The sequence below is a fragment of the Delphinus delphis genome, chromosome 21, assembly GCF_949987515.2.
Source record: "Delphinus delphis chromosome 21, mDelDel1.2, whole genome shotgun sequence".
Taxonomy (NCBI): Eukaryota; Metazoa; Chordata; class Mammalia; order Artiodactyla; family Delphinidae; genus Delphinus; species Delphinus delphis.
Window position 1 is genome coordinate 3,349,442 of NC_082703.1, and position 27,220 is coordinate 3,376,661.

At 51.5% G+C, this 27,220-nt stretch overlaps 1 protein-coding gene across 1 annotated transcript in view; it reads left to right on the top strand.

Annotated features, from left to right (window-relative positions):
* Positions 1–27,220, top strand: part of ANK1 (ankyrin 1) — a 215,797-nt gene that overhangs the window by 123,399 nt on the left and 65,178 nt on the right. The window contains exons 3-9 of the mRNA XM_060001240.1: positions 17,454–17,552; positions 21,452–21,550; positions 22,094–22,192; positions 23,191–23,376; positions 24,428–24,526; positions 24,905–25,003; positions 25,279–25,377. Of these exons, the coding sequence (XP_059857223.1) occupies positions 17,454–17,552; positions 21,452–21,550; positions 22,094–22,192; positions 23,191–23,376; positions 24,428–24,526; positions 24,905–25,003; positions 25,279–25,377 (780 nt within the window). The remainder of the gene's footprint in view (positions 1–17,453; positions 17,553–21,451; positions 21,551–22,093; positions 22,193–23,190; positions 23,377–24,427; positions 24,527–24,904; positions 25,004–25,278; positions 25,378–27,220) is intronic.

Sequence of the window (27,220 nt, forward strand, 5' to 3'; positions counted from 1 at the left end):
CGATGGGCTTAGCGCCAGAGGAAACTGCTAACTGCTGCCGGCGAGGAAATGATGTGGGGGGCGGGAGTGCGAAAGGAGGGCTCCCCGTGGTGCACAGCCCCTCCTACTGGTTTAGCCCCGCGGCCCCTTCGCGCCCTCCCCCAGATCTGGGCCCCGCTGCTCTTTGTCTTGTGCTGCCGCAGGGGCAGAGCTGCAGACCCGCCCAGGAGTGCCAGCATCGCTGGAACCTCCTTCTGTTGTTGCCGGGTGATTCGGCTTTTGCTCTGAGTGGAGTGTGTTGGGCGGGGGAGGGGGGAGAGGACTGAACGGTGGGGCGCAGCGGGGCCAGAACTTGAACCTCGGTGAACCTCAGCACACCATCCAGGCAACGCCCTTGCCCTGTGATGCGCACAGACCCGTCCTCCTTATGGGATGAGAGCTTCTTCTTTTTAAAGCGCGCGTTCACTGTTTTGAGAAGATAAAAACAGGCTCTTGTCCTGGGGTCGTGGCTCGAGAATTTGCTTTTGCTTGACTCTTTGGAGCCAGTGGACCATGATAGCAGTAATATGGCAAATGCTGATGCTTATATAAGCAACACGCTTTCAAAGAGTGTGTCTTGTGGAAAGAATGGGAGTTGTTTGCCATCCTCAGAAATAATAACGCTAAGCAGTGTGAAAAGAGGCTTATTTAAGAGACATCTGAATATTCAGGGCAGCTTTCTTATTGCATAGATTATGTCTACTGATTTTGATCACCATGATTATAGTTATAGAAAAGAACAAGTCCACACGCAAGGACACATGTCTACATGTGCCTACGCCAGTATCTTTCCATGAATACCCGCATCTTTCATTGATCCAAGCATTTTTCCGCCTTCAGACCCGGGTAGCCAGTGTCTCCCTGGATACCTCCTCACGTGTAGAGCTGGGCTTTAGGAAATTAGTGGTTAAAAGAAGAAAAAAGCCATCATCCTCATCGTCTCTGAACTATAGTCTACTGGCTGTGAGAGCCGTTAAATCAAATAATCACGCAAATGGGTCTGCAGACCAAACTATGTTAGGAGCCATGAGGAAAGGCAGGGGGTGTTAGGAGAATGTGTAAGAAAGATGTGGGGAAAAAAAAAAAAAAAAAGAAAGAAAGATGTGGGGTAGGGCTGGAGGTCAGAGAAGACTCCTAGAACAGGAGATACTGAGCTGAGGGGTGAGATGGGGTTAATGAGGGAGGGGAGGGAAGAACATTCCAGAGGCAGAGAAAAGCCTGGAGAGTTTAGTGGCAGCCAGAACGGCTGCAGGCGGAGAGAACAGGGACCCGATGAGGCCGGAGAGGTGACCTCAGGGCTGTGCTGGACCCGAGAGGCAGGGGCAATGGTCAACAGCGGCCAACAACTGGGTCAGCGTGCCCCAGGGCCCGAGCCCTGTGTGTGTGCATCACGAGTGTGGGCACGTGTGCGCCACCGTTTCCTGCCGAGCCCCACGTTGACCCTCTGGTTGCCGAGTGAGGAGAAGGGTCTTGGGGAGGGACAAGAACGGCAGGAGTGGGGGACTGACCGAGAAGGATGGAGGGATTTCAGCCTTTGCACGCCGGCACAGCTGCATCCGTGTGTCCTGGTAGAGCATCCGGTTAAGGATTCTGCTCTTTATCCTAAGAGCCGAGGGGAGCGACCACAGATTCAAGCACAGGAGTGACAAGGCCGCAGGTGGCCACTGTGGGCACGACAGGTGGAAGGGCCCACAGGTGGATACAGGGAAGCCAGTTATAACAGCGGTCCCCAACCTTTTTGGCACCAGGGACTGGTTTCGTGGAAGACAGTTTTTCCACGGATGGCGGTTCAGGTGGTAATGCGAGCGACAGGGAGCGTCTGTGCAGCCCAGTTCCTAATAGGCTGTGAACCAGTAGTGCTCCGCGCCCGGGGGTGGGGGACCCCTGGGTTATAAGATGACAGCAGTAGTGCAGGAGAGACACGTCGGGGGCCTGGGTCAGGGTCGTGGCCATGGGGATGGGTGAGTTGGAAGGGGCTGGGAGAGGGGAAGGAGGCTTCCAGGGACCCTGCTGAAGGGTGTCTGGCTTGTGCGGGCCGTGGAGGCTGGCACTGCTCACGGACAGAAGAAGCGGGAGCAGCCTCGGTGTGTGCAGGGCTGGGCGGGCATCCTCTTAGGGAGTCTTTGAGGAATCCAGTGAAATATGCAGTAAGCAATTGCTGTATTTGAGCCTGGGACTCAGATAAGAGGTCCAACCCAGAGAGATATTTGGAAGCCACTCAGCACTCATGGAAGCGGGCGTCGGCGCATGAGAACAGGGCCGAGAGGTGTGTTGAATCTAATCCCCCAGTGTCGTCGTGGGGCTCATTTCACACGTATTTATTAAACACCTTGTTTGTGCCAGGTATCAGGCACTGAGCGAGATAGACAAAAGAGACAAAGTCTGTGCCCTCGTGACATTTATCGCTGGTGAAGGAGACAGAGAGTTAGCAAGAAAAGGAACATACATAACATCAGCTAATGAGACATCCCATGAAGGAGGGAGGGAAAGGGGCCTCATCTAGAGGGTAGTTAAGGCAGGCCTCTCTAAGGGGATGATTTAAAAAGAAGTAAGGGAGAACCATGTGCTTTCTGGAGGTGAGTGTTCCTGGAGGAGGGGATGTGCTAAGGTCCTGGGGCAGGGGTGAGCTTGGTTTGTTTGGGGAAGAACAAGAACAGTGTGGCTGCAGTGGAAGGATGGAAGGGAGGCATGGTAGGCGGGGAGGTGGGAGAAATTGCCGGGGCGGAATCTTGAAGGGCTTTCGGGCCTCGGTGAGGATTTGGATTTTGCTTCAAGGGTGATGGGGCGCCTCTGGAAGGTACTCCATCTAACTTAGGTATTTAAGAGATCGCCCTGGCTGCTGTGTGGAGAATCGACTTGGGGCACAGGGACAGAAGCGGGGAGACTTGGGGGGGAAGCTGAGGCAGGGGACCAGGCAGAATCCCGAGGGGGCTCTGAATAAGGGGGGAGAAGGTTGGGAGCAAAGCCCAGGGACTTGCCCCCGCCAGGCTCACAGGGTTGTCACCCTGGCTGTGGTGGTCTCAGCACACACGGCACAGGGCATCTGGGGGCCAGGGGCCCTGACTCAGCCTGGGACCGTGTCATTCTCGCACATGGCGGTGGGCTGGTTGGGTCATGTCTCAGCTCAAAAGCCATTGTGAAGACACAGTTGTCCCCAGGGCCTGAAGCAATGTCCACTGTCGTCACCCCGATCCCCTCACAGCTCAGCCGTGTCCAACCGTAGAGCATAGCAAAGTCGTCTTATCTGTCGTAGTAGATGCTAAGCGACCTGTGGCGAAGCCCATGGCTGCCTCTGCCCCTCAACACCCAGCACACGACGTGTCATATGGTCGATACTGGCTTGAATAAATGGCTCCGTAATTAGACACATACTAACAGCAGCCTCGTGTGTCCAATTTCCAGAATTATTGCTAGATTACTTACATCAAATTAAAATATTTTATTATGGAGGTCATAGCAAGAAAAAAACATACTTTCTGGGATGCACTCATCGATCTTACGTGCTTAGCAGTTAGCCCAATAAAAAGAGAACGAGAGGCCCGCAAGTCAAGAGCCTCTGTTCTCCCGAATTCCTAGAATTGCCCGGTCTACATGGGGCTCCACTGGGAACGGCCAGCTCTAACTCCAGGGGCGAAAAGCCTCACTACTTTAGGTTTCTGCTGTTCTTATGATGCTCACAAACCCTGGCTCATTGGCCTTCCTGATAGGAATAAAGGAAATTTCACTCCAACAGGAGAAGCCCTGTCTGCAGCGCTGGCATAAGACAAAGCGTTAGAAGAAGGGTTTTCTGGAGCATCCCAGGCAGCCTCCATCCCCTTAGCCTGTCTTCTTCTTCTCCATGGTACTTACTGTTGCCTGACTTGCTATGCGTCTGTGTCTTACTGTCTGTCTTCCCTGCTACAGTGGAGGCACCTCGAAGGGAGAGGACTTTGCTTTATTCAGCACTCCTTGTCAGGATTCTGCCTTGCACGTAGTAGGTGCTCATAAAATCAGTCAGTAGCTCTCCAGTCTGCTGTAACCACTAAAGATGAAGCCTTATTTATTTGACGCTTAGCCCATGTAGGAACTCCATCTAAGCACTGCCACTTTTTCTTTTTGAGTTTTTAAAATTTATTTATTTATTTTTAAATTTTTATTGAAATATAGTTGATTTACAATGTTGTGTTTGTTTCAGGTGTACAGCAAAGTGATTTAGTTATACATATATATATTCTTTTTTTACACTCTCTCCCATGATAGTTTATTATAAGATATTGAGTATAGTTCCCTGTGCTATACAGTAGGTCCTTGGTGGTTAGCTCTTTTGTATACAGTAGTGTGTATATTTTAATCCCAAACTCCTAATTTATCCCTCCCTCCCTTCTGCTTTGGTAACCATAAGTTTGTCTTCTATATCTGTGAGCCTATTTCTGTTTTGTAAGTGAGTTCATTTGTATCTTTTTTTTTTTTTAGATTCCACATATAAGTGATATCATATGGTATTTGTCTTTCTCTGTCTGGCTTACTTCACTTAGTATGAGAATCTCTAGGTCCATCCACGTCGTCGTAAGCAGTGCCACTTCTAAGAGCAGCGTGAAATAGTCCCTCTTAGGATAATGACTCTCCTGCATGATGGTGCTTCTGGCACCAGCCACACTCATCAAATACGTGGCAGTGTTTGCTGCCGTATCCAGAAGCTCGACCATCTGAGCAATCACAAAAACATAAACAATTTCCGACACAGCCCACGAGAGCATGTGAAACCATGCTAGTTCCACTGATGTTCCCTAAATTTCCACATGTGCCTTCCACACGCACCCAGCATTGCTGGGTACTTGTTTATCTTGAAGGTGAAGGGTTTTCAGCGTTTCAAATAAATGGTGCACCTGAACAAGAGCTACAGAATAATCTCTTCTACAGCAGCCAAATGCCAAGTCTTTTGATCAGGATTTGTGATAATTGCTACCTTTCCAAATTATAGTCTTAGAACTTAGAGGAGATCTTGACATTCAACTCTGTGTCACTTTATAGCTCAGAGAGCTGAGGTCTAGAGGTTACTTCTGAATATCTTCTGAGCTTTATAACTTTGGATTTGGAGAGATGGGCTGGCAAAGACCCCCTGAAGTTTCTCTGCTCGTTCAGGTACTCAACAAACATGTATGTTTACATTTTTCTTTTAATTCATTTTTTTCCTTTTTCAAAATGCATTTTATTTTCTTGAAGTAGAGTTGGTTTACAATGTTCTGTTAATTTCTGCCGTCCAGCCAAGTGACTCAGTTATGCACATATATATATTCTTTCTCAGATTCGTTTCCATTCTGGTTCATCACAGGATATTGAATAGAGTTCCCTGTGCTACACAGCAGGACCTCGTTGCTTCCTGTTCTCTATACCATAGTCTATAAACATGTATTGAGCACTTAGAACACCCCCAGGACCTTGGGAAACACTAAATTCAACCATGCCCTGCTCTCAAAGAACTTGGAGGCCAGTGAAGAAGTCCAGCTTGTAAACAGAAGGTTACAGACCCAGCGCCATCCAGAATGAGGCTGTCCTCATTCACTTATTCATTCACTCAACACATTTCTTGAGCTGCTCTACTAAGCCACGTGCGAGCCACTCACAGTGAGTGCTCCGCTATCACTTCTAGTCTGGGGGTGGTGGCTGCGGTGAGTCAGAGAAAGCCCTGGAAGGAAGAGTGGGAGTTTGCCAGGGAAATTGGGAACGGGGAACTGCAGCGGGAAGGAGCAGACTGTGCAGAGGCAGGGGTGGCCAAGGGCACAGGCAGCGGGGAGGTTGGTGAGCTTGGGGTACATGAAATGTAAGAGGGGAGGATGGGGTGACCAGGCTAAGGAGGGTGCATCTGGATCAGGGCCAGTATGGAGGCTGTTAGTCTTCTCTGGCATCATCTTTTTTTTTTTTTTTCGGCCGCACTGCTCAGCACGCGGGATCTTCGTTCCCCGACCAGGGATCGAACCCAGGCCCCCCTGCAGTGGAAGTGTGGAGTCTTAACCACTGGACCACCAGGGAAGTCCCCTCTGGCATCATCTTTTGCTTAGGAACTGCTGACAGGCGTAGAGATCATGTTCAACTACATTGTTCCCTAATTCTACCTGCACCCCCCAACTCACACAGAAAGCCTCTCGATACGTGGTATACCATACGATCACATGGTAATGTTAAGGCTTCTGGAAATGTGCTGTTTGTCGCAGCTCTGGAATAGTGAAGAAGCAAGGGGAAGGGTGTGTGATTGCAGCCCCCCCATGTGGGAGAGTGGTGGTCCGAGGTGTGCAGGTGTACAAGGGGAACACTAGACGCCCCAGAGCCTGGTTCCAGGGACTCTTCTGGAGCTCCGGTTCCTGCTAGAAAAGGTACTAGTGAAAAAGACAGAACCTGAAAACCTCCTTCCCCTGAATTATTTTAAATAGGTAAATGACTTCTGCATCGTGGCAGAAATGAGCTACTTGGTGTTCCTCTTGCTAGTTACAGTGGCTAATTTATAGTTGGAAAGGAAGTTGATTGCCTGACATGAATCAGAGTGACCCACGGTGATTTCAGTTCTCTGGTGTCTCTGCTTTCCCAAGCCCTTCCAGGCATGGCCGCTTTGAAGGCTCACATCACCCCTGTGGAGTGGATAGAGCAGGTGCTTGATAAGTGAGGTCGGTGAAGAGGCAAAGAGTCTTCCTGAGCTGGAGCCGGGGCCTCCCAACCCCTAGCCTGGCCTCTGTGTACCGAACCCCGCAGACAGGCTGACTGGTTTTGTTTTCATTTCCCTTCCCTCTTGGTGAAGGGAGAGTTAACTGACTGCTTCAGGTGTATAAAAATGTCCACTTGTAGCAACAACGGGGACATCTCTGGGATCCGAGGGACTAGAAAGGGTGATAGCATCGTCAGGAAGGATCTGGAACATGTTACAAGGAAAGCACACCCTCCAAAGTCCACTTTATGGTTTGATTGCCGTGAATTTACAACGTGAAGACTAGATGTGGCATTCTTAGTCTCGAGAGACTAAGAAGAAAGATAGCTCTGTGTGTGTGTCAGGTTGCATGTGTGTGAATTCAGTTCCATCAACTCTTAGGGAACACATGGTGTGTGCCAGGCCTGTTTTTGTCATTTGTGACAACCATGTCCCTGAGTGTGTTTTGAGATTTTTCATTTAACAGCAAAACGAATGCAGGGTAGTTGTTGAAAAATTCACACTTTACAGAAATACAGAAAGTCAGTCTTCTGTTGGTCTCCCCTTCTGCTCCCAACCCCCCCAAATTACTGTGAACAGTTTGGCAGGAGTCTTGTCGTATGTGTTTCTGCATCTCTATGTGCAAAAACACATATGTTTTTTTTTTTATTGCAGTAAAATTGCTTTACAATGTTGTGTTAGTTCCTGCTGTACAGTGAAGCGACTCAGCTATATGTATACCTATATCCCCTCCCTCTTGGACCTCTCTCCCATCCCCCATCCCACCCATCTAGGTCATCACAGAGCACCGAGCTGAGCTCCCTGCGCTATACAGCAGGTTCCGACTAGCTATCTGTTTTACATATGGTAGTGTATTTATGTCAAACCTCATCTTCCAATTCGTCCCACCCTCCCCTATTTTAGTTGTCTTCTGAGAGTGCGTACACGATTCTGGAATTATGGAATTAAGAGAAGCAGGCCTGTCATTTTGAAGATTCACAGGCTGAGGCCTGGCAGGTGAAGTGACATGTCTAGACATCAGGAGGACAGTTTAGAGGCCCTCGTCCCGTGTCCGACGTTCTTGCCTGTAAACCCCACTGCCCTGCTTCTGAAGAGCTGGTTCTTTTTATCCTGTTAAAGGAATGCTGAGATCTCGGACGTGGGTTCTCTTTCTAGTCCACAGGAGATATTCTTAGCTGCTGAGCTGAATTTTAGAGTCCCGTTAGTCCCGTTGTCTCATTAACCTGAGCTCACACTTTCCTCTGTGTCCCCAAGGGCCTCCAGCCCCTGCGGCCGCTGAGCTGCTGAGTACAAGGAAGCTGCCCAGGTGTGTATGGAGAGGAGAGGGAAGGGCACCGGGTCGAGGCATCTCCTCCCGGAGCTCCCAAAGAGGTGTGGGTTTCTGGTTTTTTCTTTCTTTTCTTTTTTTCTTAAGATAATGAAAGCACTCAAGTGTTTTTCTCCTTGTGAATACCCAGTAACCTCTAAATCATAAGCGCTGCCTGGGTAAGGAGGTAAACTTCGATTGTAATAGAGCAGAGCAGGGGCACGTGCAGAGCTGGTCCTGTGCCTTTCCCTCTGACTGTACGCCTTCCTCTCCATTTCTGAGCTGCTTCTACCTTCCCCGGCCCTGGACCGGAGACAGGATGGCAAAGCAGACGAGGGCTGATTTCCCGCCAGGGTGACAGCAATCGCTTCAGCTCTTTCTGGCTTCCGATGTGTTAGACCCAGGGTCATATATTTTTAGCAGACCTTTCCCACCAAGCGGTCTCCAGGGAGCCACGTGATAGCCGGGTCAGAAGGAGGCTGCGGTGAGGTGTGTGGGGGCCCTGCCCTGCCCTCCTGTCCGCTGGTTCCCACGTGGGGCTTCAGCTGCTCTCCGGGGTTTCCAGCCTAGAACGGTCTTCTCACCTCCGGTAAAGGTCGCCCCTCGCGGGGCCTGTGAAATAGGAGGGATGTGCGTGCTCAGCCTCTCACTCTGGCTGTGATCCTTACACGCGCGGGAACCGCAACGGGCTGCCCATCCTCTCCCACCAGAGCCAGAGCCCAGAGTAACGCAGAGCTCTGCGTCCGCTTCTCTGACAACCTCTTCTACCCCTCCCACACGGCTCCTTCCTACCCCCCACTTTCTTTTTTAAAATTGTAACATTTCAAACCTATAGAAAATTTGCAAGAACTGTACAAAGACTCCCCACATCTCCCTCACCCAGATTCTCTGCGACCTTTCCTCTCTATTGATCTGTAATATGTACTACAGATGATGGAGTTCCCCGTCACCCCTAAACAGCCGGTGCGTACCACCCAGTAGTGAGGACACAGAGTCTCTCCAAGAAGCCCCTCTGGGATCACTTGTCATGTCTTATCGGCCTCCTTCCACCTGGAATGCTTCCTCAGCCTTGGCCTGTTTCTACTCTTTCTGACCATCTTCCGTTCTGTAGTTTGCACCTCAGCTGCGTCTGCTGATGTTTCCTGGTGACCAGGCAGAGGCAGAGCATTCCTAGCAGGATCCCATAGAAATCATGCTCCCTTTCCACTCCAAGGATGTTAGCCTTGATCACCTGCTGAAGTTGGTGTCTGCCAAGTTTTTCTACTGTGAAATCATCAATTTTTCCCTCTGTAGTTGATCAGTATTTTCTTGGGGACGGTAATATTCCAATATAATGCCAGTATCCTGTCCCTCATCAAACTCCCAGCCACCATTCCTGGCACATACACGGATGACCTCTGCCTGCATCACTACCACTATGGTGGTTCCAAGGAGTGATTCTCCATCTCCATCATTTCTTCTGCGTTTATTAGCTGGCATTCCACTGAAGGATAAGCTTTCCCTTCTCCCTCATTGATTTGTTTTTTATTCATTATTTACTTATAACGAGTCTCTTCAGACTCATGGGTTCCTGTTTTATTTGATGCGTTGTAATCTGATACTCTCATGGCTTATTTTGATGTTCAGGTCTAAACCAGGCCATTGGGAGCCCTTTCAATAAGCGGGCTTCTGTGTTATGTGACGTGTTTGCATCATTCTTGATTTCCTTACTCTCTGGCATAAGTTATCCCAGTGGCATTTTGTACTTGCCCTGCCCCAGCCCTGGATCAGCCACTTTTCCAAGGCCCCCTGTTTCCTTTCAGTGGAGGCTGGTACGTAGACACCAAAATCTGATCACTCAGTGTGCCCACTGCTACTGCTAGTCATGTGTGTACACACATCTGTAACTGTTTCTACATCTATCTGTGTATGTGTATTTTTAAAAACCCATGAGATCAAGCCAATACTTGTAATCCTGGTCCAAGACCTCAGGGTTCTTCCCAGCCTTTCTTCTTTCCAGGTTTTAAATCCCTTCAGACAGTGAGAAATCTGACTTCCATGGATTTGCATCATCCTTAACATGTTTGTTTATTCGCTCGATGTGCCAACCTCCCAAACACTCCAGAGCGGCCCCCTCCTCCCTCTCAGATGCCTCTGCAGGGCACCCCTCCGGTTCACTGTCCTGCTTCCTCAGATGCCAGCATCTTCCAGCTGGGAGGTGAGGGACGGGAACAAGAAGAGAAGGGAAGATGGGAAAACCCCTGTTCCCTTTTGATTTCATTTCTGTTTGGGCTGAAAATTTAATGCAGGCAATTTGAGGAGAGGACCCAAGATTTATATTGTTGTAGCAGTTTCTTTGCCAGCAGCTTCATTCATGCCCTCATGTCGTTGAGCCCAGAGTGACAGTCGCTCCGTCTTTCCTTTCCCGTCACCTTTGTTGCTCATCTTTCCCTCTGTCTTTGGTTTCCATGGTCTCTGCCTTTCCTTCTTCCCTCCCTCTTTCTCTCTTTCTCATCAATTTCAGGATTCGGAGTCGGGATGGCAACCATTTCAGTCCTTTTCTCTCTCCATAGCCCTGTTTAGATTTTTATTTCCTACTCTGTTTCAGGGCTGCAGACCTGGAAATATGTAATGTCAGTGATCGTGCCCCACAGATAGGAACCAATAATAGAGCAAAGCTAGAGGTCCCGAATGTACAGGCGGGTTGTTATTCGGGGAATTAAGCTTCCGTAACGTAGAGTATAATACTCATCTTCCCTGGACAGATATAACAAGCTACTAGAGGATCCGGACTGGATGGGAAAGTAGCATATAAAATATAAGAACTGGGTGCGAGATCCTCTGTGTATACATCCTTGTCCTTTATGGGCGAGACCTTCACTCCTGGCTGACTGCCTGGGTAAAGTGGGTGTGGCCTGAAGGCAAGTTACCTAGAAACCCCTCCCCCGCTGCGTCTTGTTCCCTCCCCTCTGGGGCCCTCGCCTTCTTGGCCTTCTCTGCCGCTGCTGCTCTGGCTTATTCTTCCAGGACTCCACTCCTTTCCTTCCCCATCGAAGCCTCCCCTGCCCAAGGCTCCATAGCCTCTGATAATAGGGCAGCCAATTAATCTGCTAAGCGGAGCCAATAACAGGGTAGTAGGTGCTTATGAATAAAAAGGCCATGCTTCCCAGCTGCTACAGGAGCACACACTGCTTAGCTCAAAGAAAGGGTGTAGGGGCTGGAATCATGAGGTTCAGGGGCTGTGGGGCGGCAGGGGCAGGTGGGCAGGAGGGTCCTCAGGACACAGCCTGAGGCTGCTCCAGGGCCACCTGTGTGTGTGTGTGCGTGAAATCACCGGGTGTGAGAAAAGGAGTGGAACGGGGCGTGTCCACACGAGAACGCCAGCAGCAGCCTCGGAGGTGTTCTTGGAGTTTTCAAAGAGGCAGAGGATCTCCGGACACCAAGGCCTCTCGGTTTGAAATCGTCCTCTGCTCTGGACAGGATGAGAGTTTAATTTCCTGTGACACGTCTACTGGATTTGTACATTGAGAAATCAATTAGTGTAATTGGGGCAATCGGAGACGTGCAACAGAGGGATCATTTACTGAGAACAAATGTCTGGAATTGTCTATTTTGCCAGTGGAATTTCTCACAGTTGGTACAAGAAAATACTCCAAATTAAATCATTCAGGCTGAATGAGACTTTATTTTTCTTCTTCTTCTTCTTAAAAATGTTAAAAGAAACACGGCCTGGCTGAGATCTCCTCCCTTCCCATCAGACAGATTACTGCTCAGAAGGATCCTCTAGACTGACATTTTACCTGGAAAAAACAGAGCAAAGGCAGATGAGAAACTCCAGGCGTGTTTGGCATGAACATTTTTGCCCAAAAGATCCTAAAATGGTTGTCTGCCGTGTTAAGACCATGTGGGACGAGATCATATGGGACCAGGTGGCCTCAGGGGCTCAGCATAGGGAGTCTCTAGGATGTAAAAAGCTTCGAAGAACGTTGCTCCCACCCTAACAGAGAGAGAAGAGCTTGGATAATCTACAGAATGACAGTTTTCCCTGAGCCCATCAGAGGGCTGAGGCCACAAGGCAATGGACGTTTAGCTGAATTCCAGAAAGCGCTGAGCCCTCTGGGGAGAGGGCCACCATTTCAGCTTTGGCAGAAGCAGGAGAGAAAAGCAGTTACCATACAAGCGAAGTCGTCACAGACTCCCGCAGGCCGGTGTGGCTTGAGTGTGTCTGGAGCCCCAGGCCTCCACCAGGTGCTCCTGAGAAATAGTGGGGTAAACCAGGAGGCCAGAGGACACCCATGGGCAGCACAGGAGAGCAGGTGGTGCCTGTGGCTGTGGGGTTGGGGCGTGGCCCCAGACCCTTCCCTTGTGTGAAGCCAAAACAGACCCTCTCCCCTTCAGACCTCAGGCAAAATCCCTTCTCCAGAGGGGCAGTAGTGGCAAACTCCCTCTGCCCCTGGGGAGGGTAGGAAACCTTCCAGCCCCAGGACAGGCAGAGACACAGTGCTGCTTCAGTAAAGGGGGAGGCACACCCCCTGTACTCCCAGGGAGGGCGGGAAGCCATTTGGGACAAATAACTAACTGCCTTATACCAATAAAAAGCAGAGGTCTGCTGCCACTGGGGGAGGAGCAGGGGAATCTCACTCAGCACCAAGTATAGAGACAAGGCAGGTTTTGCTGCTGCAGAGAAGAGGGGAAAAATGATGAAAAAAAAAATCCCACCTTTGAGGCCCAGGAGCAACGCCTGCCTAAGACTGAAGCTGGAGCAGGACAAAAGAGAAGCTCTGCTCCTACCTTGAAACAAGGAAGAGCATAGGACTGCTGGCAGGGGGCAAGAGCGTGGAGAAAGACCCCAACTGAGGCACAGGCAACATAAGGATGGCTGGAAGCTGAGCGGCACTCAGGATCACAGAACAGCCCTCTGGCACCTTAGCTCCTACTCTGAGCTCCGCGTGACAGCAGCCTACCTCTGGAATAATCTGAAGGCCGTGTGCACCCGTGGTAACAACAAAACCCAGACGCAGGTCAACTCCTGACTAGATTGACTCAGCCCCCATCCTCAGCCCTGTGCTAACAGCTTCACAGAAGCAGAGGCATGTCCATTTCCAGGCACAAATTATTTCAGTCTCTACTGCTCTTCTATATATAGTGTCTGGCATTCAATTAAAAATTACAATACACACAGTAAGAAAAAAACAACAACAAAGAATTGTCAATAGACAAAGCAATCAACAGAACCAGACGTAGAGATGACCTGGATTTTGGAACTATCAGATGGGCTTTGAAATAACTATGCTTAATATGTTAAAGGATCTAGTAGGAAAAGTGGACACTGTTCATGGACAGATAGGGGATTTCAGCAGAGAGATGGCAACTGTAAGAAAGAGCCCAATGAAATGCTAGAAATTTTTAAAAACTTTCATGGCAATGAGGAATTTCTTCAACAGGCTCCAGAGTAGACTGGACACAGCTGAGGAAAGAATCAAAGAACTTGAAGACATGTCGGTAGAAATGATCAAAATTGAAACAAAAAATAGAAAAAGAGTGATGAAAGAAAAACAGAAAAGAGCAGTCAAGGGCTGTGGAACAAAATCAGTTAGTCTAACATGCACGTAACTGGAGACGCAGAAGCAGGTGTCTTTGGGAAGAAGAATGTGGCAAGCTGGCATTTTCCTGAGAAAAGCGTGTGGTTAAAAAAAATGCCCACAAGTAGCTACTGCTTTGCTCCCTAGCTTCTAATTTAGCTGAAGAAGTTCCTCTAATATCCCTCCACCTCCTTCTTGTTTATCTTCTACACCCAGTTATTTGGGGGAGGAAATATGTGATTTCTCCCCGTGATCCCCCTCAGTATTCTGTCTGCCATTCAGCGTGGAGTGGAGTGGCTGTCAAGTTAGCGGGACTAGCTGCAAAGGTGCGAGGAAGATTCAGCGGCCTGCCTTTTACTCTTAGCCAATAACTTAAACTTGATTTGACTCAAACACACCACACGGATCCTGATTTTAAAGAGGTGGTAGATTGCAGTTCGTCTCTGTCCATAGTTTTAGTTAAGAACGAGCAGCTCCCAGAATTTGCACCCCTCCCCACTTCAGATCTGAGCAATAACAAGTCTGCTTAAAGAAAAAGAAAGTATGAAATGTAGTATTTATCCATGAAACGCTCTTTTGAAATACTGGAAGTGGTCTCCTGCCTAGACTAGTTATGCCTCCAATAAGACAGTTGTACAAGCTCCTTTGGGTACATATGCCCTAAACTTGCTTTCAGGCTTTCAGCGACCTCAGCTGCTGGATGTGGCCATCCATCCATCTGCTGAGGCCAGTTGCTGGAGAAAACTTGCTGCAGTGGGTCTGGATGTTTGTACGGTCCCGGAATCCAGATGCTTCATGGAAGAAAGAGGAGGGCCCTTGATGAGAAGGGCCGGGAGCATAGTTTCTAAAACCTGAGCTCATGGGTTTAGAATTTAAACTCAGACATGTTTAAACTCACGTTGCCATTGTTAATGGACTTGCACCCCTGGCTGTGTGCAGACTGCCCCAAAAAGCCCTCTGCGAAGCTTTCCTGACCCCTTAAGCAAGCAGCTCCTTTCTCCTCTGTGCTACTTTCAGTCTTCTACCTGCATTTTGGGCGTTTTTCACGTGATTTTGCATTTATTGTTATGCATCTCCTTTCTGTCTTAAACTGAGTTCTTTGAGGGTCAGGGTTTGTGCTTCAGGCATCCCTAGCGTAGGGCCAGGCGCAGAACAGCTTCTCAGTAAACGTTTGCTGAAGCGGATTTAGTGCCTGCTCGGCGTGAGGTAACCGTAGTTGGGACAGGAGTTTGTCATAGCCGTGCCCCTGTGTGATTTTGTTCTGCACTAGATTCCTGGGTCTTCTTGCACACCCGTCATAGCTGTGCCACATGGGCTTCTTCTGTGGCCCCGGTGAGGGAGTTGGATTCAGATCATCACAGTAATGGACTTGGAAGTAACTTAGTGTGACTATGTTGGAAACAAATCAAAGATAAAGTAAGAAAAATAAAGTCATAAAGAAGAGATCTTTGAACCAGAATCCGAGCTGGAAGCTGAGTAAAACTATTAGAGACACAGATCTATTGATATTTAGACGGTCCCTTGCCTTCTGCCAGAGTTCAGCTTTGGGAGGGGGTGTGTGACCAGGGAGGGAAGCAGAGGGGCTTCCTAGGGACCAGGGCAGCGAGTAAAATCCTGGGGACCACCTACAGCGGTCGTGACCAGTCCCACACGGATGGTTATGGTGACTGAGCAGTCCCTCTAAGCTGCCTGGTAATCACAAAGGGAACCTGTGCTTTCGTCAGCTGATGAAAAGAAACATACCATTTCCTCGGGTTAAAAAAAAGCCCCAAACTCTTTCTTCCTGGGGCATCCAGGTTGGTTCTATATGTGGCTGTGACCTAGAAAGGCTGTGTGACCTGAACCAATCATTTGACTTCTCTGGGCCTTGGTTTCCTCAGCATTCAGGGATCTCCAATAACCCTTTGGACGCCAGCATCCTCTGGGCAGACTGTGTGTCTAGAATCCCTGTGGATTGAGATCCTGACTCTGGCTCCAAAGAGCAGGGACAGCCACCCCTGGGGTGTTAGCAGCAAACATTAGTGTTTTCCTTGTAGACTGGCCACTTCCCCAGCTTTGAGGCATTCAGGACCAACGACTGCTTCTGGAAAGTGACTGCACCCCCCGGGAGCGCTGAAAGCCCCGCGGTCAGCACACGCACGCTCGAAGCCCCAGCCGAGTCCCCTGCAGTGAGCAGACTGTGACGCCCACAGTGGTATGCCCACCCCGGATTCCCACATGACCACAGGGTGCCTGCGCTCAGCGCCCGGAACCTTCCAGACAAGGCGCTGCCGGGTGTGAAGAGGGGATTGCAGATGGCAGCGCTGGGGAAGGAGGGGCTCCCTCCGGTGCAGACCCTTCCCCGGGGTACAGTCAGGACGCAAAGCTGGAGAGAGTGGCTCCAGGCCCCCCGAGCGGGTCGCCTGACAAAGGCTTTTCTGCAAGTTTGTATTTTGCAGAATGATTTGAGGGGAACTGGCTTCAGCCCCAAGCTCCTCCCCTCCCTCAGATTCCTGCAGTCACAGACCTGCTGTCTTGCCTTCAACCACTTTCTCCCTTTCTGTTATCAAAACGGGCTCTGACCTCACCTTTATCTGATAAACTCATTCACTCTGGGGTGTGGATTACTCACACCGCTTTGGACCCTACATTTTCACGGTGTCCAAAGTCTGCAAGAGGAAGAAATCTAACGGAGCTTTTCAGGCATTGGCGAGAGGAAATATTGCAGCGGGCTCTCCCATCCCCTCCACATACACCCACCCTGGCAAGGCTGGCTGTGCTGACGGGCGAAGATTTGGCCAGCTGTACTCTGTGGGTTTGGGGCGCAGGGCGGGTCCGATCTAAATAGGAAGTAGGTAAAGTTCCCTTCAAGCCTACTCTGGGCTGTTCTCTGACACCCAAGGCACCAGTTATATTTGCCCCGTCCAAGGCCCCCTTATACGTGTTCCATTCTCCCATCATGAGGCACTGCTGTCAGGTTAGCGGGACTAGCTGCAAAGGTTACAGCGTTACAGCAGTAATCACTCAGTACTTTCCAGTGCTGGTTTTAGCAAAGCAATAGGGCTAATCTGTTAATGGGTTAATGCACTAGAACTCCCAGGCAGAATATTTGTGTTTTAATTGGAATCTCCTGAAAATGATGCCCTGATACAAAGGGAGAGTGGGAGTTTCAGGACCCCATGGTGGGGATGCAGAGATATTGGGTGAGCCAGGGACCCCTCCATTCACATCATCAGGAACCAACCCCTCCATCTTGGTGATGAGGGTCTTTCTTATCAGCCAGAGCCCACGGTGGCCCTGGGCTCCCCCCGAAAGGGGACGTGGGAGAACAGAGTTGACCAGCAGAGGAGACAGGAAGGAGGAGATGGGAAGAGGGGAGATTGCTGGTGGAGAGGGAGGGGGGTGGAGATCACTGACTGATGAAAATCATTCTCTGTGCGGAGCCGAGATCTACTTCTCCATTGGAACTGAAAGCTAGTTCCATCGTGTAGTCAGTTATTTGTGTTCTGAGTAGCTCTCTTTGAAGGCGGCTTTTGCCAGAAAGTTTCAAGACATCTAAGTGCAAGGGTCAGAAGGGTCTGAAGCAGGAGGGGACCAGTGAGCTTGCGCTGGCTGCTTTCTTTAGAGCCCGGGCAGCTGGAACTTTAACTACCCAGTGAGAGTTCTGCTTTTGTGGACTTGATGGTTGGCCCTGGAAAATGTTTGCTTGGTTTTTTTCCCCCAAAATTTAACTGTCAGACAAGCTTTGGTCACAGGCTGGCTCTACCCTGCGCCTATGTCGACACCACTCGGGGTCTCCCCTTCGGGCCCTTTGCACGGCCCCTCGCGGTCAGGGACCTCGGTCCAGCTGCCTGGACCAGCAGGACGCACGGACCCTCTGACCCCGCCGTCCCTGCCTCTCTGCTCTTCACAGAATGGGCTGAACGGCTTGCATCTGGCCTCTAAAGAAGGCCACGTGAAGATGGTGGTCGAACTTCTGCACAAAGAGATCATCCTGGAAACGACAACCAAGGTACGTCTCTTGGTGGCAGGGGGTGGGGGGCGGGGCGGGAGGTTTCCATCAAAATTCACATATCGTACCAAACCCTAAAGACACAGAAACCAGCCCTTCATGACAGAGACCCAAGCCTGATTCTGAACTCCTCTCATCCTTCCAGTCACTTCCTAGCCCTGTGAGCCCCTGAAGTCACCTGAAAAACACAGGACCCCATTTCCACAAGGATTCAGGGGGCCTTTATCCTCATCACTCAACTGTAAATCTAAAAATAAAACCCTTTGCCCCATGGCTTCATGCTTTCCCAAGCTAAGAGGTCCACAGGCAGGTGCCTTGGGTCCAAATCCTCGCTGAGATGTTTCATACTCTGTGACCTGAAGCAAGTCACTCAGCCAGTGAGAAGCCTCAGTTTACTCATCTTTAAAATGGAGATTATAATATGTAGTTGCAGGATTGGTATGAAAATCAAATGTGGTAGTGAATATATAATGCCTATATAGGAAGAAATCAATAAATATTGGTGACTATGTCGTTCATGAGGGCTGTGGAAGAGTCCTTCTCCACATCCTTCTCCAACCCTGAGTCTTCCTTGGTCAGCCTCAAACCCATTTCCTCTCCTTACTGGGTCCCTTGAACAGTGAACAGTGTTCTGTTTACTGCAAGCATTTGTGTGATGTCACACCTCTCACAGCAGGACGGTTCTCCCCAAAGCAGTAGATTGTAAACACCAGTGACTTAAGTCCAGAAACTGCAGTCATGAAATTGATGCACCTACATGTTGCAAAATCTGTTTCATTTCTTATGCATCTTATTTGTTTACTAAGCAACAAGCAGCCAGCTTTTAAAAACAAACAAAATGAAACCAAAAGAATCACCTCTGTTTACCGTGTCAAGTACTGTTTCCTCTTCTCCCCCTTCCTTTGTTACATCCCATGGTTTTCTTCCTGGGCTGGTCCCTGCAGCCTCTTATTTTCCGTTTGCTGTTTATCCAGCGTGGTCTCACGCACAGCCCCGATTTCAGTTCCACGCAGTTACCACCTCGTGAGCAGAGAACCAGAAGAACAACAGGTAGAGAACAGATATAATTTATGGTTATGAAGTGAACTTCCAAAATATTATGAAGGTAGACTCATCTCTCGAGGGAAAATTCTGTAATTTTCATGTCATTTCCCAAAGGTGAAAAGATCTCACGGATGAAATAGACTGATTTGCTCTTTCTGAACGTGTACAGAGCATTTTTTTTCTAACCCCGTGACAAATACCAATTGTTTCCACCCGGCTTCTTCTGCGGTTGAAAGGGACGTGGTTATTTCTCATCCGATGCTGTCAGCTGCCTGGCCGCAAGCATGGTACCATCTGACGGGCTGTGGTGGCCAGAGTGGCTGTCCTCCCCCTGGCATCCCCACAAGAGCTGCAGAAACACTACGCTTCAGCACGTTTACTCTCTCCGAATTTCCCCCTTGGATCGGTATTCTCCAAGCGAACGCTTGGTGTGTCTCTGTATTTATAGAAATTGTATAAGCCAACGTGGTTTCTGAGGGCCCAACAGAGGGAGGAAAAAAAGGGTGAAGCTGGAACCGTGGGCAAAGCAAGAGCCACAACAGATTGGGGAATTGTAACGGGTCTCGCAAGCAGGAGCGAGATTAAAAAAGACAAGACTAAAAAGCCAAAACCAATATAGGTTCCTAAACTGTGCTTAGAAAATTTAAAAGCGTGAAACAAATGCATTCTTTGCCTCCCCCTGCACCCCCCTCCCCAACCCCGGGCACTCACTCAGCACCCACTGCAGCCACCCTCCCTGCCGTGAGCTCTGGGACTCCCTGGAAATGGAGAAATTGGGTCTTTGTGGATCCAAATATAGCTAAGTACTTTTTCCTGCTTCTTTGAGGGCACGTTCCTTCGTGCTGCGGGAGGAGCAGAAAAAAACCATCTCCCTGTGACTCCGGACCTGAGGCTGGGGGTCTCCTTGAGCCTTGCGGCGCGTGCATGTGTGTGTGGAGGGGGGCATGCATTCCTCACCAGGGCTGCTCTCAGCCCAGGTTCTGAAGACGTCACGGGCTGAGTCCCACGGCCAGGCCTCCACATCTCTCCCTGGCCAGCTTCCCTCCACGTGGGTTTGTATGGGGCGAGTCCTGTCGTCGTGGGATTTCAGGCAGGAAGGGGCAGACGGAAGGAAATGTTTGAAATTCCCTTCTCGAGCTGGCCCAGTGCCTGACACACACATGCTCAGCGTGTGGTGAGTGGATGGATGGACACGGCATGCCTCCTTCTAGGTGGGGAGGCGTGGAGGTCTGAGTCCTGATTCCTAGAGAAGGTTCTGGTGCCAGCAGCCCTGCTCCACTTGGTACAGCGAGTGAGTTGGACCCAGGTGCCAAGGTGTCTAAGTGGAGGCTCTTCGGACTTCGAAGGAGAAAAGATTACTTAGCATCTTTATGCTCATTTCTGACACTTATTCTCTGATGGATATTTGAGGAAGAACCCTTCTGCTTATCAAGTGGGACTTAAGGAGAAATCAGAAAGACACATTTGGGAGGTAACGAGAGGACCCTCCTGCTTGAAACAGGCCACGCTTTAGAGACAGAAACATGAGCCCTGGGGCACCGGGTGGCCCTGTGATGCTCAGACCCCCTGGGGGAGGCGCTTGGCTCCCAGTGGCCGGTGGCCCCAGCGCACAGACTAGATTTGAAGTCCCTGTTTGGTGGGTTTCCTGAGTTGGATTGGCAAGTGTTCATGTAGTTTAGTTAAAAACTATATGCCGTCTGAATTAGAAAATGTGAGGTCGTGTGAGATCTGTGCGCCTTAAGTAGCAGAGGGACAGATGGGTCCAGCTGTGGTCCCTGTTTGATGGACGTTGTCAGGTGGGCCTGCCCCGCCTGCCCCTCCCGGAGCAGGGATGCCCGTGGGATCACGTCGGGGAGAGGGACTTGGGAGGGAGGCAGGAAGGAGCCTGGCAGGGAGGCGCATCCTGGAAACGGAAGCCACCTGCCGGACCTGAGCCCGCCCATCCAGGAAGTGCTGTTAAATGCCCAGGATGGATCCAAACAAGAAACCTCACACGTCCCCCCACTACCACCACCTTCAGAGCCTGCCTGGTGTCTTAGTCTCTGTTACCAGTTCTCAGCTTCTGAAAAGTTTACCTTAAAACAGCTGTGAATTTCATTTGCTTCTAATGTTTCTTCTCTCCGGCCTTCCTCTCCTCTGCGACTTGGTGAACTCTGACTCACTGTATTTTACTTATTCATATTCTTCCTTGTGTTTTCCTCTGCCAGGTTCTATTCTGTTTATTTTTCCGCACTTGGTTTTATATTTTTCTTTTCTTCTACGTACATTATATAGTTCCTTTTACTAACCCTCCCCCCAACTCCTTTACCTATTTCTGCCCTTCCCGCTTCTATCTGATGCTTGACTGCCCCTCACCCCGTGCCCCCTTTGGTCCAGCCTTTGGCCGGTGCGTGTTGCTGTAATGGCGCGAGGGAGCTGGGCCCGCGGGATCTGTGGCCTCCTTTTCCCTGGAGCTCGGGGCCTCCGCCCCGTCCTGCAGGGCCACAGCCCGGGAGGAGCCGGACGTCCAGGGAGTCAGCTGGCCTGGCAGCTCTTCCGCAGGTGTCCCGGGGAATCCTGACTGCCCGTCGGCCGGTGTCGGGACGCTGAGCCCAAGAGCAGCAGATCCGTGCTGAGAAGTTGGCGTTCTTGTTCTGGGGCATTCTTTTTTCAGGAGAACGGGAAGAACTTCCCTCCCTGGGTTTCCAGGGCTGTTCATGATGTCTGATGGGTCAGGCACAAAAGTGTGTGTTGTCCACCCCTTGGGGCCATAAAGGAAGCCCGCTGCCTTAGAAAACCCTTATCCCACACCTGTGACAGCCCTGTACCTGTGATGGGCCCCTGGGAACCTCCTGTCTTCCCTCCCCATGTTTCAGAAGGGGAACACGGCGCTGCACATCGCCGCCCTGGCGGGTCAGGACCAGGTGGTGCGGGAGCTCGTCAACTATGGCGCCAACGTCAACGCCCAGTCACAGGTGATGCTCAGGGCCCCGGGCGGTGGGGCTGCCCGTACCCTTCACCCGGGTGGACACGCTGTGTGGCCGAGTCCAAATGTATTCAAATGTCCCCAAGCACCTTCTTGCTTTTTCCTGCTTCACGGTGGACGTTCTAAGCACGATGGGGTGGGTCATTGTGGACCCCGTCTCTGTTCCTTTAGCTGAATAATATATTTAGTTGTGGCTCATCTGTGCATGGGGGGACGTGAGGGGGGATGAGGAAAGGAGTGAAATTAGCGGGGGGTGGGTGTGCAGAAGAGGCTGACCATTCTGGGAGGGGCAGGAGCAGACTTCTGGAGAGGATCGCCCCCACCTGGTGGCCTTCTGAAGTAACCCCGCTCCGCCACTGCAGAGTGTCCGTGTGTTTTTATAGCTGGAGACGCAGGTGGGGATGTTGCCGCAAGGGCTGGGTGGAAACAGGTTGCAGGGAGAGCTGTCTGCGAGTTTGGAGGATCCTGCATTGGTCTTAGCGTCTGTCACTAACGTGGGGGAATGCCAATGGCTTTTTCTCTTGGCCTACAGAAAGGCTTTACACCCCTGTACATGGCAGCGCAAGAGAATCACTTGGAGGTGGTTAAGTTTTTGCTGGAAAACGGAGCTAATCAGAATGTAGCCACAGAAGTAAGTACCTTGGGGACGCGGCCTCACGGCTGAATGTCTCTTGGGGGGAGGACACGGTCCCAGGGGAGTGTGTTCCTGGGACATGGCTTGGGATGCATTCTCTGCCATGATCAATGTCCTGGGTGCTGTTGGACCCTGCAAGGGGGCAAGAGACAAAGTTATGGCCGTTGAGGGATGCCCAGACACGTGCCAGAGAAGTGACAGCAGGGGTGAGCCTGTCATTCCCACTGTGAAAAACACTGGAGGCCGGGCTGGGGTGGGAGGCGTGCGCGCACGTGTGTGCGTGTGTGTGTGTGTGTGTGTGTGTGCGTGCGCGCGCACGTGTGGGTGACAGGTCTGCCTAGGACCTTAATGAGAAAGGCTCTTGCCGGGAACCCACGTACACTCTTGGACAGGTCACTCGACCCTGAGTTTTGTCACTGGTGAAATGATGAAATCGGACTAGATGGAACCAAAGCTTCTCTTGACTCTTAGCATCAGATGACATCTACTTTGCCAGTTCAGGGGGCCCTGTGCCCCTAGCGCACACCGAGGAGATTAATAACAGTAGCTCACAACTGAAACCTCGGTGCCTGGTGTGGTTTCCAGCGTTTGGTAGGCGTTCAATAATACTTGTGAGATGAATGAAGGAATGTTGGTCGGCCGTGAGTTCACGGCACTGTCCTGACACCGGGTGATGGGGTGAGCGGGAGGCAAAGAGACAGGGCAGTGAAACTCTCATCAACGCTCCGACTAGGAGCACGTCCTAAAGGAAAAGTTAAATACGCGCCAAAGGGAAATTCCTGGAGGTGCCGTGAGACGGCAAGGCACGAAAGCAGGGCCAGGAGCGGCGTCAGGGAGGAGGTGGCATCTCAGCCGAGCTCGCAGGCTGTGGAGGAGGGAGGTCTTCTCGGGCACAGGGCAAGAGCCCTGAGCTTGAAAGCGCGTGTCCTGCCCTGAGGACCGAGTGGTCAGGACGGTCAGAGCAAACGGTCTCTCCTCTCCCCCTCCCCGGTCAGGACGGCTTCACCCCTCTGGCCGTGGCCCTGCAGCAGGGCCACGAGAACGTGGTGGCGCACCTCATCAACTACGGGACGAAGGGGAAGGTGCGCCTGCCGGCCCTGCACATCGCGGCCCGCAACGATGACACGCGGACGGCCGCGGTGCTGCTGCAGAACGACCCCAACCCCGACGTGCTTTCCAAGGTGAGGCGGCCGGCGGGGCCGGGATCATGCCGGGGCCCGGACCCGGGGCCCTCGGGGTCTCCACCGATTCCGGCAGTTACCTGGAACCAGCCAGACCACAGAAGCTCCAGCGTGCACCCCAAGCACCCGCCCCGCTGCGCCCGCCGTTCCACCAGCCAGCTGAGAGCCACAGGGGACGCCCCCCTTTAAACCCCCGGGCAATGCTGAAGGACGTGTGCTCGCTGTGGCTCCAAGTCACCCAGAACAGCGTCCAGGCGGGGCAGGAGGGGCCTCTGGCCAGAGGAGGACTTTGCAGTCCATCCCCCCCACCCAGGTGGTGTTCTAGAAGTTTATTCCAGCTCTTTTCCCAGCTTCCCCCCGGTTGGAGGGAGGGAGGGAAGGGTCCCCACATGGAGATGGGACCGGAGAGGGGCCTCCCAGGGGCCTGGACAGCCCGCCATCTGCACACGCTGTCTGATGTTTTCACTACCTGTAAGTTTAGACTTAACGTCTAAACTTAATGTCTCCCTCCCCCTGCGAATGCACTTGCACCGAGTCAGTCACACAGTCCCCTGCCCCATGGTCACGGGGTTCCGCCAGGAAAGCTGCTGCCTGGATTGTTAGGCGTGGTCGGGGGTTAGGAACAGAAGGATGACAAGGGACCCACCGAGGGTCAAAGGGCCACCCAGCTGGCCACCCAGGGGCCACTGCACCCCTATGGGGGCTGGAACCGTCCCGAGGATTAAGGTCATGGACCCCATAACACTTCTCACTCATTCATTAAAATCTCTTCAGAAGTAACCGTTCAGAGGAACGGGCCCTGCCTGCAGGGTGGGAGGTGACCCTGGTCCATGGTTTGTCCATGTGAACCACGGAGACTGGGGGTCCCCAGAGGTAGCACCTCACTTTTGGATGTAATTGCCGTGGGACATCTCTTGACCCCTTCCTTCTGAATCTGCCTGCTGTGTGAGGTCCTCTGGTCCTGCCGGCTTTTCAGAATCCCAGGCTGATTCTGAGGTAGAAATGACAGTATGTGGCTTGTGACGCCTTGTCCCCCTCTGTTGTGTGCCAGACGGGATTCACCCCCCTCCACATCGCAGCTCATTACGAGAACCTCAACGTGGCCCAGCTGCTCCTCAACCGGGGAGCCAGTGTCAACTTCACGCCCCAGGTGAGGCCCTTTGGTGAGGCCGCCCATGCATGCGGGGACTGGGCGTCTAGAACCCAGTGCCCGCCTCTTGCGGCACCAAGGACATCCCCGCACTGCAGACGTGCCTGCGGGTGAAGCAGCCCTGGGTGGGTTTCTAAGAAACTGCAGCCTGTGTTTTTGATTCTGGGGGACCTGGGCTCAGCCAGCTTGCTGTGATGAACCAAGAGGCTGGCGTGTCCTTAGAGGCTTTGAAATCTGTCTTAGGCGAGAAGAGTCCTGACAGTGGGCTCCGATGACCGCTTGCCTTGGGCTGGGGCAGGGCCACAGGGGAGCAGGGCGCAGAGCAGCTGCCTCCCAGACAAGGACACATGCCCTGACCAGTCCCTTCCTCCCTTCCAGAACGGCATCACGCCGCTGCACATTGCTTCCCGCAGGGGGAACGCGATCATGGTGCGGCTTCTGCTGGACCGCGGGGCCCAGATAGAAACAAGGACCAAGGTGGGTGCCAGCCAGCTGCCCGGCAAGGCCAGGGGAGCGAGTGCTGCCTTCCAGGGCTCCACCCAGGTAGTGGGCTCCCCATGACCAGCTAGGGAAGGGCGTCCAGCCTCTAGAACAGCCCACAGGGGCAGCTGGAGACCAGACTGCTCCATCGGGCTGGTCCTTAAGGAAGCCTTCTCGTGCCTCTCCGGCTGGAATGATGCCACAGGTGCCTTCTCTCCAGCGACCTCTGATGGGTGCCTCTGGGGCTTTCTCTTTTTGACTGTCTTTTAAAGGATGAATTGACACCTCTCCACTGTGCAGCTCGGAATGGGCACCTGCGAATCTCAGAGATCCTGCTGGACCACGGGGCGCCCATCCAAGCCAAAACCAAGGTGCGAGCTTCCTTTCTGCAAGGAGCATCTCTTAGGCGGGGCTCCAGCTCAGGCCGACCCGGGTCGAATCCCATTTCTGAGAAACAGAGATGCTAATTCTACTAACTCAGCAGTGTGTGTGACGTTGACCCTGATGTCTGTCACACAGGAGGCACTCGGCTCTAATTATTATCTAGATCAAGGTTGGCACCTTTCTCTCTAAAGGGCCAGAGAGTAAATATTTTTAGGCTTTGAAGGCCCTGGTCAATGTCACAACAATTCAAATCTACCACTGTAGTGGGGAAGCAGCCGTGGATAACGTGCAAACTAGCAGCCCTGTTCTAGTAAAACTTTCTTGCCAAGCACAGGCAGCAGGCTGGATTTGTCCCATGGGCTGTCATGTGTCTGTACAGCTCGAGATCAGGCCTCATCTCTTTTACCCTGGCTCCAGAAAAGACAGGAACTAAGCACTCGGGGAGTCTTCAGGGCCTGGGCCGGACTGGATGATGTTGAAAAGAAAACAAAACGGTTCTTCTCGAGGTCCTTTCGGGGCCAGAGCAAAAGCCCAGCCCTCAGTTCTAACATGAGGTCTTGAGTCTTACTGGGGCCGAAGCTGTCAGACTACCTGGTGTTGCCTGCACCGCCTCCAGGCCTACTGCCTCGTTCTTGGGGTGAATTTAGAAGGTGGTCAGAGCAGAGCAAGGCAGAAACCAGACCCACCCATGGCCACTCCCGAGGTTTTCTGTGCGCAGCTCCCTGTCATAAGATTCTACACCATAGGAGCAGTTTATTCCCTGACCGAGGGTTATGTGAGTGTTCAGTGGAGCTCGCTGAAATCTGGGTCATGTTCACGGCCCAGGCTGTCGCGCGTGTGTGTGTGTGTGTGTGTGTGTGTGTGTGTACATTTCCCCTTTTTATAAGGACAGCAGACTTATTGGATTAAGGTCTACACCAGTGACCTCATCTTAACTAACTACATCTGCAATGATCCTGTTTCCAAATGAGGCCACATCACGAGGTCCTGGGCTTTAGGACGTCAACATGTGAATTTGAGGGACACAGTTCAATTCACTCACTAACAATAGCCGTCATGCCGCTTGATTGTGTTCCTCCCTCGCTGAAAATCCTGCTTTCAGTTGTCTCTTGCTAAAACCTAACGTCCCAGTTTCCTCGCTCAGGGGCTTTCATGGTGCAGCTCCTGCCTGCCCCTGGAGTCCAGCTCTATGCCCTTGGCCTCCCGCGTGCTTACCTGCATGGAGCTCCCTGGGTCCCAGGGCGGCTGCCTCTGTGGCACTGCACACGCCATTCCCTTCTCGGGGATGCTCTTCCTGTGTCGTCTTCCTGGCAAGGTCCTAGCTCAGGGATCACCTCCCTGGCAAGCCTTCTCTCCGCATGTCCCCCCGACCCCATCATGACTCCACACTCCCCTGCTCCTCTGTGCTTTATCAGGCCTTCCTGATGTCACCACACGGAGTGGCAACAATGTATCTCTTTTCCCATCTTTAACCTACTAGTCTGCCAGCTTCCTTGGCCTGGAATTCTGTCTGTTCTGTTTCCCCAGAGCTTATCCCATACCTGATGCACTTTAATCACTTAATATTTGCTGAATTTATGTCTGAATGAATGAGTGAGTGAGTCTTCTCTGTCTTTAATTGTTTGAAATAAATTGCTATTTAAGAAACAGTGAGGATCCTTAACAGTTTTTTAAAGTGATGTGCACTTGTCAAGGACAAAGAACGGAGGGTTTTAGATCCAAATTCCATTTTAGCATCATGCATTCATTCAAGACCACACTGATTAAGGACCACTGTGTGTGTTACATGCATGCGTGGGGCGTGTAAGAGATACCAGGCACAGTCACTGA